Source organism: Miscanthus floridulus, chromosome 8 (assembly GCF_019320115.1).
Source record: "Miscanthus floridulus cultivar M001 chromosome 8, ASM1932011v1, whole genome shotgun sequence".
NCBI lineage: Eukaryota > Viridiplantae > Streptophyta > Magnoliopsida > Poales > Poaceae > Miscanthus > Miscanthus floridulus.
The window spans coordinates 203,911,106-203,929,026 of record NC_089587.1 but is presented as its reverse complement, the minus strand read 5'-3'; the positions used below and the strand labels follow the sequence as shown (position 1 = coordinate 203,929,026).

Below are 17,921 nucleotides of genomic sequence, written 5' to 3'. Positions count from 1 at the left end.
GACCAAATTTGGGAAAATGATCCTCACCTCATTGATTGACATTGATAATCTCGACCCTACAAGTAATACTATCTAAATTTAGAACCTTTGTGTTCATTGATGACAAAGGGGAAGAGAAACAAAGATAGTAGCAAAGATAGTGAAAAAGGGGAAGAAATATCATAAAGGGAGTGAAACATAAAGATATCTTGATATATGATATAGGGGGAGAGATATGACAAAGGAAAGGGATCAATTAAAATTTTGAGCACACAAGTAGGGGGAGAAAGCTCATGAACTTGTATGGTGCATTTGAATGTTCATTTCATATATTTGCTTGCATGGCACAAGTATTGAATTTAAACATCCATGCTTGTGTGATGAATGTTAGTTGTAAGATTGAATGATGAAATGAAATAACTAGATAACTTTCATTCCCAAGTAAGTCTTTACAAGTGGTATCTTTCCAAAGTATGTTTCCAAGTGATATTAAGCTAACCATGGTGCTAAGGAAGGTATAATAGTGCACTCCAATTGGTATCACGCTTCAAAGGTCCATCTTTTATACCTTAGCATCATGTGGTAGACATTGACTCCCATATTTTCTATCGAAGCATATGTGCAAGCTACAATCCAAACTCTTAGCACATATGTAGGGGGAGCAATTGCTACCATTTGGGGTTCATGAAACTTGTCCATATCCTTTTACACATGGTAAATATGCTTGGACAAGCAACATGGATTCAATTAAATCTCAATTCATATCTTTGTATAAGGGTTGTCATCAATTACCAAAAAGGAGGAGATTGAAAGCTCTAGTTTGGTTTTGATGAATTGATGAAACCCTAAGTGCTAACCTAGTTTATCAAGTGATCATGAGATAGGTAGCACACTTCAAGTGGAGAAGCTAATGAAGATCATAACATGATAATGGTGATGGCATGACAATGATCAAGGGCTTAAACTTAAAAAGAAGAAAGAGAAAAACAAAAAGCTCAAGGCAAAAGTATAACTTATAGGAGCTATTTTGTTTTTGGTGATCAAGACACTTAGAGAGTATGATCACATTTAGGTTCAATAGCCATACTATTAAGAGGGGTGAAACTCATATCGGAATGCGGTTATCAAAGTGCCACTAGATGCTCTAACTCATTGCATACGCATTTAGGATCTAGTGGAGTGCTAACACCCTTGAAAATGGTTGTAAAAATATGCTAACACATGTGCACAAGGTGATACACTTGGTGGTTGGTACATTTGAACAAGGGTGAAGAAGTTAGAAGTGAAATGGAGTTGGTTGAAATGACGCTAGCGTCGGTCAACTGACTGGACGCTGGGTCGCTCTACGACCGGACGCTGAAGGGCTGCGTCCGGTCGTGTTGTCGGTTGGCACAACGATTAGGGTTAAGCACTGGACACTGGGCTGTGTTCGGTCGGCAAAAACATATTTTGGACCCTTACTGTAAACGACCGGACGCTGGGGGTCCAGCATCCGGTCAGCTCTGTCGGAGCATCCGGTCAACATTTCGACCGTTGAGATCAAACATTCACTGTTGAACGCAGGGGACACGTGGCCGCCATTGGGCGACTGGACGCTGAGGAGCAGCGTCTGGTCAGTTGGACCGGAGCGTCCGGTCAGCTCATGTTATGCCCAGTGAAGGGGTATAACGGCTCTATTTCATGGGGGCTTCTATTTAAGCCCCATGGCTGGCTGTAGCTCATATTTTTAGCCATTTTCATTGACATAGCAACCTTGTGAGCCTAGCCAAAGTCCTCCCACTCATCTCCATCGTTGATTCATCATTATAGTGAGATTGGGAGTGAATCCAAGTGCATTGCTTGAGTGTTTGCATCTAGAGGCACTTGGTGTTCGTGTTTCGCTGTGGATTTCACTTGTTACTCTTGGTAGTTGCCGCCACCTAGATGGCTTAGAGCAGCGAGGATTGTTGAGCGGAGGGTGGTGATTTGTCTCCGGCTCCGATCGTGGTGATTGTGAGGGGTTCTTAACCTTTCTCCGGTGGAGCGCCAAAAGGTACTCTAGTGGATTGCTCGCGGCTTGTGATCCTCATCTTGTGTTGGTTGTGCGGCATCCTATTGAGGGTTTGGCGTGTGAAGCCAATTAGCGTGTGAACCTCCAAGTGAGTGAATCGCCACAACGAGGAGTAGCTTGCCGACAAGCAAGTGAACCTCGGTAAAAATCATTGTGTTCTTCATTGATTCCGAGGTGATTGGTCTTCATTGTTATTCATCTTTGTGATTGATTGGTTCTTTCATCTACACAGCGGTATAACCTTCTTGATCACTCTCTTTACTTTACCGCAAACTAGTTGACAAGCTCTTTAGTGTAGCTAGTTGTGAGAGCTTGCTTGCTTGCTTGGTGTGACTCTTTAGTTAGCTTTTGAGAGCACACTAACATAGAATAGTGTCATAACTTTTGTGTGAATAGACACTATCTAAACTAGAATTATAGTAGGTGGCTTGCATTTTGAGTAGGCTAGCGCAACACTTGCTTCGTCTCATAATTGTCTAACCATTTTGTTAAGTGTTGTTGTAGAAATTTTATTAGGCTATTTACCCCCCCCCCCCCTCTAACCATTAGGACCTTTCATAAGGTTGGGGCCAGAATTGACTAGGTCATTAAAATGTGCCCATGTCACACCAAGAGATTCTTTTTCTTTTTGTTTGAAAGATAGAACCTCTATTCGAAGGCTAACCACTCCAGAGATGGGAAAGAAAGATAAGTAAAAGCTAGAACATAAGGCTTCCCAATCTCCTTGTACGCTACCTACGGTTTGGGTATACCAGCGTTTAGCTCTTCCCATCAAAGAGAACAAAAATAGCTTCCACTTTAACGTTTCATGTGACATGCCCACGATATGCAAGCATGCACAAATTTGTTCAAACTCCCATAGGTGAGTATATGGGTTTTCATCACCTTCTCTTGAGAACAATTGTTCCTGGACCAAATTTATTAAAGATGAACGCAACTCATAGCCAGGTGTAAGCATTGGTTTTGAATATTCCAGTAGCTCTAGTTGCGCGCCCGTGGGAGCAACAAATTGATTGATAGGCGTAATGTTGTCCATGCTAAATAAAATAAAAGATACAAGGACAAACCTGGTTCGATGAAATCACAACAACCGTTTCTTCGGCAACAATGCCAGAAAACTTGTTGACACCTGTGGAGGCACATAGAGATAAAATCCGCAAGCGCATGGGTATCAAAGTAGTTTTCACCCGAAGTATTATCATGTATTGTATCCATGGGGAAACATATGTGTGTTGTCTAACAAGTTTGTCTAGGGATAGCAATCAGGTTTAAGGTATGAGTAGAGAGGATTCCTATGGTTATGACCCTATGCAAAGCAAGACTTATGATTCTAATGTTCACTTTGGGACGCCACTTAAACGGTAAAGCACCACTAATAGATAACTATACCGACATGACTATGGTCCTACTAATTTAAGAACCTACTCACTAATTCTATTGCAAGACTAGATCCTATAGAGGACTAATCTTTTCTTAAGAGCTGGCCCTGATCCTGATGAGGAGGATATGAATTAGGGTTTTAGGATGGCTCTAGAGAGGGGGGCAGGGGCTGGTATATATAGGCCCAAGCATCAATTCTAGACCCTCAGATCAAACTAACTTGAAAGAACGGCGTAAATGCAATCTAGGAGGCGGTGGAGAACCAACATTCAAAGGAGGGGTTGACAGGTGGGCCTAGAGGGTTGGGTGGCCTGCATGTGGGGCCGACTGACCCCACATGGCAGCCACCTACCCTCCGCTTCGGTGGTTCGCCTTCTGGAGTCTTCCCACATCGGTTTCGCTGTGGATAAACATGATTTTCTTAGACAAATAGGTCCTCCTTGCTAGTTTTCTAGATAAACCTTGCTGAAAACACAGATTCACCAGAACTCGTGGAATTTGTCAGTTTAAACCCCCAAACCAATGTTGGCAATCCTTTTTATATATTTATACAAGTTATGTTGACAGTTTATGATTGATGTCAACGACCATCAACAACCACCAAGAGAAACAAAAAATCCGCAGCCACAACGATCCCCAAGTGCCACTAGATGTAATCACTCAAGCAAATGCACTTGGAATCACTCAATCTCACTTTGGATTCGCAATCAAGCAAGAGAGATGAGTGGGAGGGAGTATGCTCACCTCACAAGGATGTCAAAAGTCCAAGAGAGATGCCTTGGAGCCAACCCCCTTCTATTTATAGAGCCCCCCAAAGAATAGAGCCATTGCTCTACTCGGGGCCTGACCGGACGCAGCGACCGGACGCACCCAACGTTCACTCACCCTGAGTCCGGTTGCACTGATGGCCGCCATGTGTCCTCCTTCAAACCTCAGCCATCGGATCTCAACGGTCGAAACGATCCCACTTGCGCGGTTAAGTGATGATTGGACACGCTGCTCAAACCGACCTGACTTGGCTCAACGCAGCGTCCGGTCAACTCTAGTAAGCATCTAAAGAGGATTTTTCTGGACCAGACACGTCCGGTCACAAGTGACCTGACATGCCCCAGCGTCTGGTCAGTTCAGCGTTCCTCTCCGCACGCCTGTGAGCTGATGTCAGCTTACGTCAGCACTTGACCTGACGCGGCCCCTGCGCGTCCGGTCGTGCGCTGGCGTCTAAGTCTGCTCGATCGAAAAAGTGAACGGACGCGCCGATGGCGACGTCCGGTCACTCCTCACCCTTCTCGAACGTAGCACGCCCCCAGCTAAAAATATGACCGGACGCGCCTGGGGTGAGTCCGGTCACCCCATAGCTAGCGTCCGGTCATGGACTTCCTCCTCCTTTTCTTTTTCTAAGTCCACAACCACTTCACCTTTGCTTCCCAATTGCTAACCACAAAGTGTAGAACTTGTGTGTGCGTGTGTTAGCATTTTTTAAAGCATTTTACAAGGATCAAAGTTAGCACACTAGGTACCTAAATACATATGCAAAAGTCATGTCACCTAGTGGCACTTGATAAACCATTTAGCCAAGGATTTTCCCTCTTTATAGTACGGCTATCGATCCTAAGTCACTCACACCCTCTATGGTGTCTTGAGTGCAAAACAAAAACCTATCAATATACCTTTGTCTTGATCATCTCGGTTTTTGTTTTTCTCTTTCTTCTTTTTCAAGTTGAGCTTGATCTTTATCAGCATATGTCCATCTTCATCTCCATGGACCTCATCTTGCTCAATTACTTGAATTACACAAACCTAGCTCATATCACCACTAATGACAAAGGTTAGTGCTAGGTTTCATCAATTATCCAAAATTAAACTAGGGCTTTCAATCTCTCCCTTTTTGGTAATTGATGACAACCTATTTACAAAGATATTTAATAAAAAAAATTTGGATTCATGTTGCTTGCCCAAGCATATTACCATGTGTAAAGATTATGAACAAGTTTCATCAACCCAAATTGGTAGTATTAGCTCTCCCTACATATGTGCTATGAGTTTGGATTTAAAAGCTTGCACATATGCAAGGATTTGAAGTTTAGGAGAGTAATAGCTATCAAATGATGCTAAGGTGTAAAGAATGGACCTTTGAAGCGTGATACCAATTGAAGTTACCATTTGAACACCATCCTTAGCACCATGGTTAGTTAGATAGCACTTGCAAAACACAATCACTAGATGCCTCGTGAGATCAACATTATAAGCAAGGTTCTAGTGCTACTTGTAAAACATGCAAGGCACATCTAACTATCATCCTATGCATGCTAGTTTTTATTTCATCAATCATTTTCTAAAATCTAGCATACACCACACGAGCATGGATAGGGAATTAAAAGCTTATGCCATGCAAACAAACATATATAATGCACATACAACTGCAACATACAAGTTTATGAATTTGCTCTCCCTACTTGTGTGCTTTAAATTTTAATTGATCCCTTATAATGTCATTTCATTTGTTTGCTCCCCCTATCTTTACTATCTTTATGAATTTATCTCCCCCTTTGTTATTGATGACCACAAAAGGTGAGTTTAAATTTTAGATAGGTCGTGTGAAACCATGGAAAGTGAGGATCATTTTCCTAATTTGGTTTAATCTAGATCATTTGCAAAAGATATTTAACTCGGTTTAATCCAAGGGTAAGCTTCTTCACATCTCCAAATGATGGTTATCATGCACCATGTTGAGTTAAACACTTGTAGCTCATCTCGTAGGAGAAAGCATCATTATTCTTGTCCGTAGGTACCGGTAAAGGCTTCACTGCCAACCGGATAATAGTTTGTTTACAGATGCTTTGCTTCGCTGAATAAACCGAAACCACAAACGTGCACAAACTTTTCACAAACAGGACACTTCCAGTAATATATCAGGATCATGCTGCTTGCGGCAGACATGTCGCCGTACGATTCCACCGTCTTAACATCGCGAATAGACCGGCACTACGCCACTACGTCGACCAACAGAGACGGAAGTATCCACTATTCCACTCCCCTTCCTGATCAAAATCCACCGGGGACGAATGTTCAACCGGGGTATGCACGTATGGCCCATCCTTGGAGACCGAACGATGCAATGGCGGCGGGCGGGCCTGCCGGGCGACGATTTCTTTGGCGGGCTATATGGAAAGGAATGTGCTGCGAGGATAAGCAGTCCGTGTCGGACTGCGGCTTCGCTTACAAGTTACAAGGCAGCAGCCAGCCCAGCATGACTCGACGCTCAACTGGTCAAGTGTCAACCGTTGGTGGACATAGCATCGTCCGTTCGTGCAACTGCAATCATTCCGCACCGCGTGCGATCCTCTCGCGCCGCCCGCCAGACGGCAGGCCGCCACTAGGATTGGTCAAGTCAACGGCACGGCGGAGGATCGGAGATGAGCGACACGGAAAGCGGTGCGCGCGGCGTTCCTCCCGACGACGTGACGTGCGGTGCGCGGCCGGCGGGCCGGGGCGAAAGAAACGGCGGATTCGGTCGGACCGCTGGTGAGAACGCAGCAGCAGCCAGTTGCAGTTGGGCCAGATGCGCACTTCCGTAATCCGCACGCGGCGAAGTCTAACGAGGAGGCCGGCGGCGTCCCACCTCGTAGCGGGGCCCAAGCACAGGGAGCAGGACCTTGCATGCATCGGCGCCCCGCATCTACTGGGGGCGCGCGGGCCCAGCCCGTGCCCAACCGCCGAGAATGGCCGGGGGGACGGCGCCACCCGACGTCGCAGTCGCGCTGCCTCCCCGCGGACGCAAAGACAACGGCAAAGAGGGAAAGAGGGAGAGCTGAAAGGCGCAAAGGGGCTGCCGAATGCCGATTCCTCGCAATTCTACTTGCTCTTTGCTCCTGTTGTCCTCCCGGTCTTTCTCAAGTTTCCCTTCGGCTTTCGCCACTAATTCACGTGTTACCTGGCCATTACGGGCGCGACTCGATCATGACACGACACGGGTGTCTGAAAAAAAAAGCGACGCTAAAGAATTGCATCATGCATTGTTGGCACATAAACAACTGCAGCGTCGCGGGTAGTGGCTGGTGCGGGGCGATTCGAGAGCGCCGCGCGCGAGCCCACGATGACGCATGATTCTTTCCGTGCTGGCTTTCCTACCTTCCCCAAACGGGTCCTACCTGGCTGACCAAGCTAACCAGCCACCCAGCCGGTCAAGGCCACGTTTAGTTCCTTGCAAAGTTGGCGCTGATATACTGTAGCGCACTGTAGCGTTTGGTTTTTATTTAGTAATAATTATCCAATCGTTGACTAATTAGGTTCAAAACGTTCGTCTCGTAAAGTACAACTAAACTGTGCAATTAGTTTTTGATTTCGTCAACATTTAGTACTCCATGCATGTATCGCAAGTTTAATGTGACGGGGAATCTTCTTTTTATATAGTGCCAAAGTGGAAATGGTGGGAACTAAACAAGCCCCAATTCGTCCAGCCACTCGATCAGCATGCCGGGATCCGAATTCGGAGCCTCCCCTTCACCAATTCCCTCTTCTTCCTCCTCCTCCAGTCCCCGCCTTCGATTACGCCACCAGAAAATAGCTAAACTAGTCTGCCAGTGGACGTGTCCATGTGGATTGTTTAGCATCCAGCCCAGGCCTCATCTCCCCTGCCTCCTCCCCCACACCCCCCCCCCCCCATCTTCCGCAACCCACGAACCCACGCCGCTCCTAGTATTCGCCGTCTCACGGTGACCTGTTCGTGGAAATTCCTCCATTTATACGTAGAGATAGGCTCAGATGACACGAGCAATTATTCGCGCCAGTGCTTCCAACGAGACAGAGGCCGCAGCAGACAGCCGAGAGCGGAATTATTAGTGGAATTAGGTGGGCAAGCACGCACGGAGCGATTGAGCTCGCGCGATGGAGAAGGGGCGCAGCGGGCTGTCCTGCCGCGCCGCCATCTGCGGCATCGTCGTGCTCCTCAGCGTCATCGCCTTCTCCTGCTCGCTCGCCGCGGAATTCCGCAAGGTCAAGGTACGGTGCCCCCTCGCCCTCCTCCGCGCTCTTCGTCTTCGTCTTGCAATTCGGCGAGAAACCCGCGTTCCCGGATCTGACTGAGGGGTTCGTTCGTTCGTCTGCCTGTCGTGTCGGTGTGCGCAGGAGAAGGACATGAAGCTGGACGGCAGCCTCTGCTCGCTGCCCAAGAGCTCCGCCTTCGAGCTGGGCGTGGCCGCCATTGCCTTCCTCTTCGTGGCGCAGCTCGTGGGCACCACGGCGGCGGTGACCACGGCGTGCGCCGGCAAGCCCAGGAAGAGCTCCGCCACCAGAGGACGCGCCGCGTTCGTCGCCCTCTTGGTCCTCTCATGGTACGTATAAAAAAAATGACCGTGGCGACGGCGGGTGAGTAATGCATACTCCTACAAATACTGCTCGCCACGTGATTCCAGCGTCAGGAGTGAGCTGAATTTCGTCGGGCGGTGTTGTTTGCGCGGATGATGCAGGCTGAGTTTCGCGGTGGCCGTGATCCTGCTGGCGACAGCGGCGAGCATGAACCACGGGCAGCGGTACGGGCGCGGGTGGATGGACGGCGACTGCTACGTGGGCCGGAGCGGCGTGTTCGGCGGCGCGGCGGGCCTGGTCGTCGTCACGGCGCTCATCACCCTCGGCCTCACCTTCGCCACCGAATCGACCGCGGCCGCGGGGGCCATGGCGACGACACCCGCATCGTCGTCATCGGCGATATGCACGAGGGCACATCTCGACGCGGCGTCGGCAGACGCGGAACAACCGGGCGGGCGATCCAAGCAATGAGGCAGGCTGGCAGGCTGGCTGGGGCGCGGCCGCGGGGGGCGGACCAACCGGAGGCGGCTGGTGAGCGGCAACGTTCGTGCCGGCCGCAAAAGGCCGCGCCGCGTGGGGCAGCTGGTGGGCTGGCAGGCGGGGCAACGCAAAGTGGCACACGGCCGCCGGACCAGACCGATGGGACCGTGCCGTGGGGGCGGATATATGGATATACCGCTGGTTGATTGGATATTTAGCAGCCGCGACAGAGGTACATACATTACTGTTTACTGTCCCGTTACTGACATGTTTACTGACTCGACCGTGTAACATGTAAATGACACTAGCGGTCATTGCAAAAATGCAAACATAAATCATACGAAAAATTACCTCTTTTTTCCCCTGTGTTGCGTGTTTGTGTGCACGTGCACCAACTTGTGCTAGTGGGCAACTGGGCATGTTCTCCTTGGCGCCTCGTCTTGTTCGCTCGTTGACTGAAAGTACTGTTGGCTGTTTTGATGTGAACTAAAAAATATGATTTATAAGCCAAATAAGTCAAACAAACATGCTGTTGATTGGCTAACCAGGATGCTGTGCTGTGACTGGTTACAATAATACTAGTACATTCGAATGAATATTCTTTCATGGACCCAACAACTTCTGAATAAGTGAGTAAGAAAAAAAGGATGTTCATTTGCAAGAAGAACTACAATATGACATTCGTCCCCTAGATTGCAGCTAGTATGAGTAAGAATTCTTAGAGGCAGAGCGTATAGAAAGTCTAACCGGGTGTTTGGTATCTCCTCGTACATAGACTTTGGTCGCTGTCCTATCGAATATTTGATACATACATGGAGTATTAAATATAGACTAATTATAAAACTAATTACATAGCTTGCGACTAATTTACGAGACGAATCTTTTAAGCCTAATTAGGCTAGGATTTGATAACGTAGTGCTACAGTAAATATATGCTAATGACGAATCGTTTAGGCTTAATAAATTTATCTCGTGAAGTACTGATAGATTCTGTAATTTATTTTTTTATTAGTATCCGAACACTACATACGACATCTTTAGTAATACCTCCTAAATTTTAGTCACCGAATCTAAACACCATGACATGAATGCAGTGACTCGCAACGCGCGTAGACAGATCGCTGCAAGGGCTGTCAAGAACTTTGTCCAAAAGAATCCGTAGCATCGGTTGAAAGGAAACAGTCTCGGAAGCGAGACGGCAATCGCGAAGTCAGAATCGGAGGCGTCTGGTGTCCCAGGTCCAACGAAGCGGCCGAGCTACGCGATGCAGTAGAGTCCATGGCGAAACTACCTGTGCACTTCGTCTGGTTGTAAAGATGCATGCAACATTGCAATGATGACCTTGTTCTTTTTTTTATCACAATGATGACCTCGTTCTGGTTGGCAACAACGACGCGATTGCTACCCCGTTCGGCTGATCAGTTTTAGGCTGGTTGATTTCGAATGATTCAATAGTACTCTGAGAGAAAATAAGCTGAAGACCGAACGGGCCAGCATCTGAAGGGCATAACAGAGGTATGTAACGAGTAATCTACAGGTCTCAAATGAGATGATCATTGCACGTGATTCTGCAGCCCCGCTGGAAACGTGGATAAACGTGGCGGGTGGGGAGCATGTGCGTGTGCTTTGTTCCAGCCATCCAGGTTGGCTTTAGGCGTTAGCAGCAGTCAAAGGTTTGCCTGACCACACAACTCCGTGAATTTTGAGCAGAAAACAACAAGAGCCGGAGGCAACACCGGGCCAAAAAATTGCCGAAACAAGTCGCTTATCCGTGATGCACGTCCATGACTCCCACGGTGGCCCGTCCATGCCTCCAACGCGAGCCGCATGTCGATCCTCGTTAGCGACCTGCTCGACCTCTTTGTTCTCTGATTCCCATGTGGGCTGCGGCCCAAGCTCGCCTTTGCTGTGGCGCCCACTTTCCGGGTGATCGATTCACAGAGCAAGCTAGAAACGCTGTGAAGCAAGGAAAAACACTATTATACCTTCCCAAACTATTGCTGTAGTGTGATTTTCCTTCTCAAACTCTAAAATCATACATTTTTACCCGATAAATTCTCAAAACCGTTTAGGTGAACTGTGTTTTAGTAATATAAAAAGAGAACATCTCATGAAGATCGTTGTAACAATTGAAAAATACCTAGAGCATTTCATATATACCACATGGATAAACAAAATACACTATAAGAATAACTTATGGATACTGTATGAATAATGAAAAATACATGATGAAAATACGTCGTGGAACATTACATCAATACTATGTAAACACGGTAAAATATAACATGGAACATCACATAGGTAATGTGTGGACAATTGAAAATATAGTGAGATAATTACTTCTTTGGCCCTAAAAAAGGTTCCACTTCCTTCCTTGGCTCCTTTATTTTTGAACTTACCTATTTGACCCTTCTGTTAGATTTGGCCACTAACGGTGTCAAGTGGGACATGAATTCTGGGTGAGATAGGCAATAATACAAAGTTCGGTTTTGATATGTTTTATTTTGAGGATTATTTAGACTAACTTTGCACGGGTTGAGGTCATCATGATTGCATAAACTTGGGAAAATAGCCTAAATAATCCTCAAAATGAAATACATCAAAATCGAACTCTGTCTATCTTGCCCAAGGGTAAAAGCGTCAATTCGTGTCCCACTTAACACCTTTAGTGGCCAAATCTAACGGAAAGACCAACCAAGGAACCAAAGTTTAATTTCGGGCCAAATATGTAAGTTCAAAACTAAAGGGATCAAGGAAGGAAGCAAAACCGTTTTAAGGCAAGGAAGTAATTCTCTCAAATATAATATCATGGAACTTCCTATGATATTACATGAACAACCTAAAATACAACGAGGAACATCTCGCCGGTACTATAGGGACACTGCAAAACACACCGTGTATGAAAAATAAATACAAAAAACAAAAAATTAAGAATATTGAAAATTAAAATATAGAAAAACAAAAGGAGAAAAGAGAAAGGAAAAAAGAATTAGAAAATCTCATGGTACTGTGTGAATAATAAAAAAAACATCGTGAAACGTCCCATAACTACTACATGAACAGTCAAAATGTACCATGGAACATCTCATGCGTATTGTATGAGCAAGCAAAAATATATCATGAAACATCACATCGATATTACGTGCACAACAAAAATACAGTATAGAATATTTCATGGATACTATAGAACATTGCAAAAGCACCAAGTACAAAAATATTTAAAATATTCAGAAAAAAATTAAATGAAATTTAAAATACACATGATAAAATTTAAAAAGAGAAAAGAGAAAGGGAAAAGAAACAGAAAATAGAAAACAAAACAAAACAAAACAAAAGGAATCCTCATGATAGGCCTAAAACATACACTTCATACGGGCCTTCATAGCTAGTTAGACACTTATTTTTGTGAACGAAATGGGCCGAATCAACAGCCGGATGAAAAACATCACAAAGAAATAAAAGTGCAGGAGGGGATAGTCGTCGGAAGCCAGAACACTCGGATCGAAGATTGGCGCTTGTCTACGCCAGGTTTGCCTTGCCAGAGGCAACGCTGGGCCTATAAATCTTAGAAGGCTGAAACGAGGCACGTCGCCTTATCGTGGGCCGCTGAGCATGTCGTCTCGGTGATGACATCCGAGCCCACGCTCAACTCCGCGAGGCCCGCATCTCGGTGATGGACGCCCGGTGGGCCGTTGTCCTCTCCAGCACGTCCCTCCTGGGACAAGAGGGTGCAGCCGTGCGGGGTTCGAGCATTTCACCGGATCGCATCATAGCAGTGGCGGCCTGGTGGGGCACCAATCCTGCGAATTGAGCCCAGCAATAGGCCATAGCGATGGACCATGTCCATGATGTTTCCTTCAGCATTTGCTGCCGATCGAATGCTCTTCTCGTCACATTAAGTAATTTGATTCTCCTAATATGGTTAGATAATTTAGATGATGGTTAATTACCTCTCCAAACCAACAAAAGTTGATGTGTTACAATTCCCATTTTCAAAAAATAGTTGCAATAGATATGCCCCACAACTTCCTATCTTTGTGGCGTTGGGTGTTTTTTTTTCTTTGTACTAACTTCTATTGTTCGATGCATTCTCGGCAGGAGATGAATGAAGTCAGAATAAATCTTTCTGCTTACCTGTAAAAGATCTCAATGGTCAAGACTCAAAGTGGAACGAGTAGTGCATTCATTTAGAGTTATCTATCTTGAACTATTCTTATTACGCATAAGCTCAAAAGTTTTCTCTGCAGAAAGAATATTTTCAGATAGGTCATGAAAAGGAGTCAGTCCCCTCAGAATTGCATGGGCGGCCGTGTGCTTGCTGGAAGTGGAAGAAGTGCACCTAGATTTTGGTACCAAAGTGGTCCTATCACGAAATGTGAGATCACACGATTGGCATGTAAAGATTTCCTCACGGTTTGCCCACCGGCCCGCCATCCCTTAACTACCAGCTAAAATGCTGCGCTCTCTTCAATCATCACTGGTTCCATGATGGCATGATTTATGCCATGCTGAAAGTACTGTTGGCTGATTTGTTGTGAGAGAAAAATAATGTTCGTTGACTGAAAAAGTACGATTTATAAGCCTAGCGAACAGTGCGGTGTATGCAATCAGCTAGCTTTTGGTGTGCGCTGCCCCGCTGCAGTAGTGTAGTCCCTCCTAAGGATGGCAACGAGGATATACCCGTCGGGTATCACTGGAACGTTCTCTTCCCCGCTACGGAGAATTCATCCCGTCTCCATCCCCATTAACTGTCTCGGGTATAGATTCTTGCCCATCCCCGTACCCGTCGGGTATCGGTCGGGTAACAGATACCCGACGGGTACTGCATACCCGATAAACAAGGACACTTAGGGTCGTAGCTTTGCAATCGGAGACATTTCTTCTTCACCCGGGTATAAGTGTCGGAGTCTCGGAGATAACAAGGAGCAGGAGCGAGGTTGCGAGGAGGACGAGCAAAGGTGGCAGAGAGACCGAACTGAGGAAGTGAGGGGCACGAGCGCTCGTGAGGCAGGCGTGCTTGTGCTGCTGGCGGAGATGGTGAGAAAAAATTGAACTAGGGTTCTTAGAACACACAAATTATATATATGATTGTTCAGATTTGGACCAAAATACCTATGTTGAGTTTCTTTGGGCCTAATACTCGCATGACAACTCAAATAGTCGGGTTCCTCAACGGGTAACGGGGACGGGTAAACAGGGAACGTTCCCGTACCCGCTATACCGTCGGGGATGGATTCTTGCCCATTTAGATGCCCGCGGGTAAAGATATGCGGCCTGTTCGCTGGTTGGTTTCTGTGCTGGTTTGGGCTGACTGGTGCTGGTTTGTTGTGAGAGAAAAAAACTGTTGGCTGGCTGGTTTGGGCTGGCTGAAACCAACAAACGAACGGGGTGATGATTCCATCCCCATTCTCTAATGGATCAAATACCCGTCGGGTATCGGGTATCGGGCCGTTGCCATCTTTAGTCCCTCCCAGCGGGGGCTAGCTGGCTACTGTGTCCTTCAGACAGGGACACAAAGAAATGCGCTGTAAAGCAGATAACGCCACGTTACGCCGGGTCCATCGGCTCGTGGATCCAGGACCTGTAGTGGACGGAACCAAGGCCGGCCCCCCTCAGTTCATCGTGACTGTGATCTCAAAATCTGAAGAGTGGCTGGCGCCTTTTCCGCGTCCTTTTGATTCCTGAAAGCAACGTTGTTCCATCCTGCCTGGGCGCACATCATAGCACTGCTCCTCCTTTTCGTCTTTCGAGCGATGGGCGGTGTTTTGACGACGCGAGTGCGCGATGCATTAAAAAAAAAAACAAGTACGCATCACCTTAGGGCGCGTTTAGTCCGCGATTTTTTTTTTCCACTGCAGCACTTCCGTTTGTATTTGGCAATTAGTGTCTAATTATAGACTAATTAGGTTTGAAAGTTTTGTCTCACGATTTCTCACCCAACTGTGTAATTAGTTTTTTTCGTCTATATTTAGTACTCCATACATGTGCCATAAAATTCGATTTGACACTTTAAAGTGAAAATTTTTAGGAACAAGACCTTACCTTTGGATCGCCTATTCTCAGCTTCCAGCTGACAGAATCTCCCGCCAGCGATTGCATGCATGGATGCGCATATCTCTATCGTCTATCCCCTGTACTATGTTGTGACGTGTGACGGCCGTGCGCTAGTGGTCTCTGACAGTGTGGGAGGCATAGCATCGTAGGAAAATAAAGTGAGGAAGCGTACTCTACACAGGAGAGAGAAAGAGTGGATGATGGCGCATGGGCCTGAAGCACCACCGATCGAGTTTACCCCAGCAATTAACTGGACTGGACTGGATCAGCACAGCGGCAACCTCTCGCTCTAAATTAATCAAAGACCTTGTTTGCTTTACAAGGCATAGAGGATGCTTTTGGGAGATGGGAGACAAAAGGGGATCAGAACAAGGATGATCTGTCGGGAGGAGAGGCGCGTCCGCATAGTAGTGCCCCGTAGTAGCAAATGGTGTTTTTCCTAAATAAAGAAGAGTCCGAGACCGGCAGGCGGTGGCAGCTGTACCCCAATCTCCCTCCCCACAGCGCCACTAAAAGAAGCCATCCGTGCGCCTTTTGGATTGAGGAACCATGAGTAAGGAAGCAACCAGGGAAGGCACGGCAAGGATGGCAGTGGCGATGGGTTGGTTGGAGGAGTACGTCTACGTGCGCTGTGCACATGCGCGGCTATCTTCTCTTGGCTAGCTAGAAAAGGTGGAGTGAGTCAGGTCGGGCGCGGTCGGTCAGGTCATCAGATCAGGGGGGATCGACATCGATCGACCGATCCGATGCGGCAGTACTATAGTACAACTGAAGAAGGTTCAGTGCACGGCGAGGTGAGTCCACCGGAGTGACAGGGGAGCAACACCCGAAAAGGGGGTGCTAGCGGAGGAAAACAAAGCAAAAGAGAGGATCCCAGAACGGGGCCGGGGACGACGGAAAGCGAAAGCGAAAGCGACGGGGTGGGCTGCATTAGATTACTGGTATCGGGACGGCCGACCTGATACACCAATCACCCAGCCGCACCCGGCAGCAAAACCGCTCCTCCGCCTTTCGGCTTTCAGGTTTCGTTTCGCGTGGTTTCTCTTCCCGCGCGGCCTAATTAACGTCGTCGGGGTGGCATATCACGCGTGCGCTGCGCGGGGGCTGGGTGCATGCACCCGCGCGGTTAAGCGCTGGCGCATAGGGTCCTCGCGTCACCGGGAGCTAGGCAACAAATCGGAGTCCTCTGGTGGTGGAAGAGGCAGCTGCTTTTGCGGCAGCCGAAAAGAAGATAGGAAACTGATAGATCGACCGGACTGACTGGATGATGACGGGTGGAACCTTCTAGCTTGGCTGACCATGCCACCCGCTTTAATTTGCAGCCCGTGGAGGACTCTTGGCTACTTTTACGTGTGCGTGCGTTGTCTAGGCACGCCAGGGAGCTGATGAATTTTTTTAACAATGCAAATTTCCAATCTGTAAATGTACTTTTTAGTGGTCACTTATAGCAATTCTAGCAAGACCCTTATCCAATCTCCTAATGTATTTTTAACGATAAGGGTGACAAATACACACTGCTGCACGGCTTCTACTCCGGCTTCAAAATTAGAAGCTACCCAAATCCTCCTCTCAAGCCTTCGTTCTTATTAGATGCTCTACAAGGGTTCTATTTTTGTTTTCCTACCATTACATCCCCCGCGCCTATATATGGATAGATTCTCTGTGCCTGATGGCTCACTTTCCAATCCACCATCGCTTCACAATTTCCACAAATACGCTGCCACTAGCCACTCTAGCTGTCCTCGTGCACCAATTCCATTGTCGCGTCCATCTGTCCTGGCCTCCTTCCTCCCTGATGCGAGCTCCCTCCCCCGACATCTCTCCTGCCGCGGCTTCTCCTTGTCATCTCCTATCTCATCCTGGCCTCACTCCTGGAACCCTCCTCCTTGGCCCGGTCCTGCCCCTAGCACGACCTTTTTTCTCTTTGAAGTGGCTCCCCAGCGTTGCCTCCTCCTTGCGTGGTTCCCTAGGCACATCCTCCCTTTGGCGACACACAGCGGCGATGAAACTAAAGGAATAGGAGATGGAAAAAATAGACTAAGGGGGTGTTTGGGACTGCTCAACTCCACATTTTCAGCTCCGTTACACGTTTTTTTAGCTAAACAGGTTTAGCTCCGCACAACTCTGCTCTAGGGAAAAAGGTGGAGTTGTGAGAGCACTTAAAGGTGTGCTCTACAAGCTCTAGGTTTTTGTGGAGCTGCTTCGCAGTGGAGTTTGTGAATCAAAGATCGTGAAGCAGTCTCAAACACTCCATAAGAGTTATGTGACCAATTGATGGGCCCCAGAAATGTAGGAGCATTGACTTGAGGGCTATAGTTGGAATCCAGCCTAGAAAATAGTGCCCTCAAAAATCTTAAATTATAAATAGAAGCCCTGTTTTAGGAGTCATTGCTAGAGTTTCTCTAAGCACTCCATCTAATCATAAAAATCATATCATTCAGAACAAAATTTGTATAGTCAAATCTTAAAATTATAACATTAATAACTTCAACTATTTAGTTTGAAAGCATGAACACTATATTGCACTAGAACTACATTGAACCATACTTGCAAAATCTCATAACTCGAATGGTTTAGAATATATATTCTACTATAAGAAATTAATATAACAGTTAAAGATATATATATATATATATATATATATATATATATATATATATATATATATATATAT

The 17,921-nt window shown here is 46.8% G+C and overlaps 1 protein-coding gene across 2 annotated transcripts; it reads left to right on the top strand.

The window, feature by feature from the left end:
• The first annotated feature begins 7,905 nt into the window (after positions 1 to 7,905).
• On the top strand, positions 7,906 to 10,551 carry LOC136474641 (protein MODIFYING WALL LIGNIN-1-like). 2 transcript variants are annotated; one of them, XR_010762982.1, is made up of 4 exons: positions 7,906 to 8,407; positions 8,534 to 8,739; positions 8,875 to 9,425; positions 10,288 to 10,551. XR_010762982.1 is itself a non-coding variant. In XM_066472204.1 (3 exons), exons 1-3 carry the CDS (start codon positions 8,294 to 8,296, stop codon positions 9,182 to 9,184), a joined length of 630 nt encoding a protein of 209 aa, XP_066328301.1. In that variant the 5' UTR covers positions 7,906 to 8,293; the 3' UTR covers positions 9,185 to 9,684. The 2 variants fall into 2 exon arrangements, 1 of the variants encoding a protein (XP_066328301.1); XM_066472204.1 differs by lacking the exon at positions 10,288 to 10,551 and having other exon boundaries at positions 8,875 to 9,684.
• Positions 10,552 to 17,921: the final 7,370 nt, after the last annotated feature.

Bases quoted from the DNA above. Each gene is read 5' to 3' on its own strand.
- LOC136474641 (XM_066472204.1), top strand. From the start codon at position 8,294: ATGGAGAAGGGGCGCAGCGGGCTGTCCTGCCGCGCCGCCATCTGCGGC. The intron at 8,408-8,533 runs GTACGGTGCCCC...CGGTGTGCGCAG, and splicing joins CGGAATTCCGCAAGGTCAAG to GAGAAGGACATGAAGCTGGA. The intron at 8,740-8,874 runs GTACGTATAAAA...CGGATGATGCAG, and splicing joins GCCCTCTTGGTCCTCTCATG to GCTGAGTTTCGCGGTGGCCG.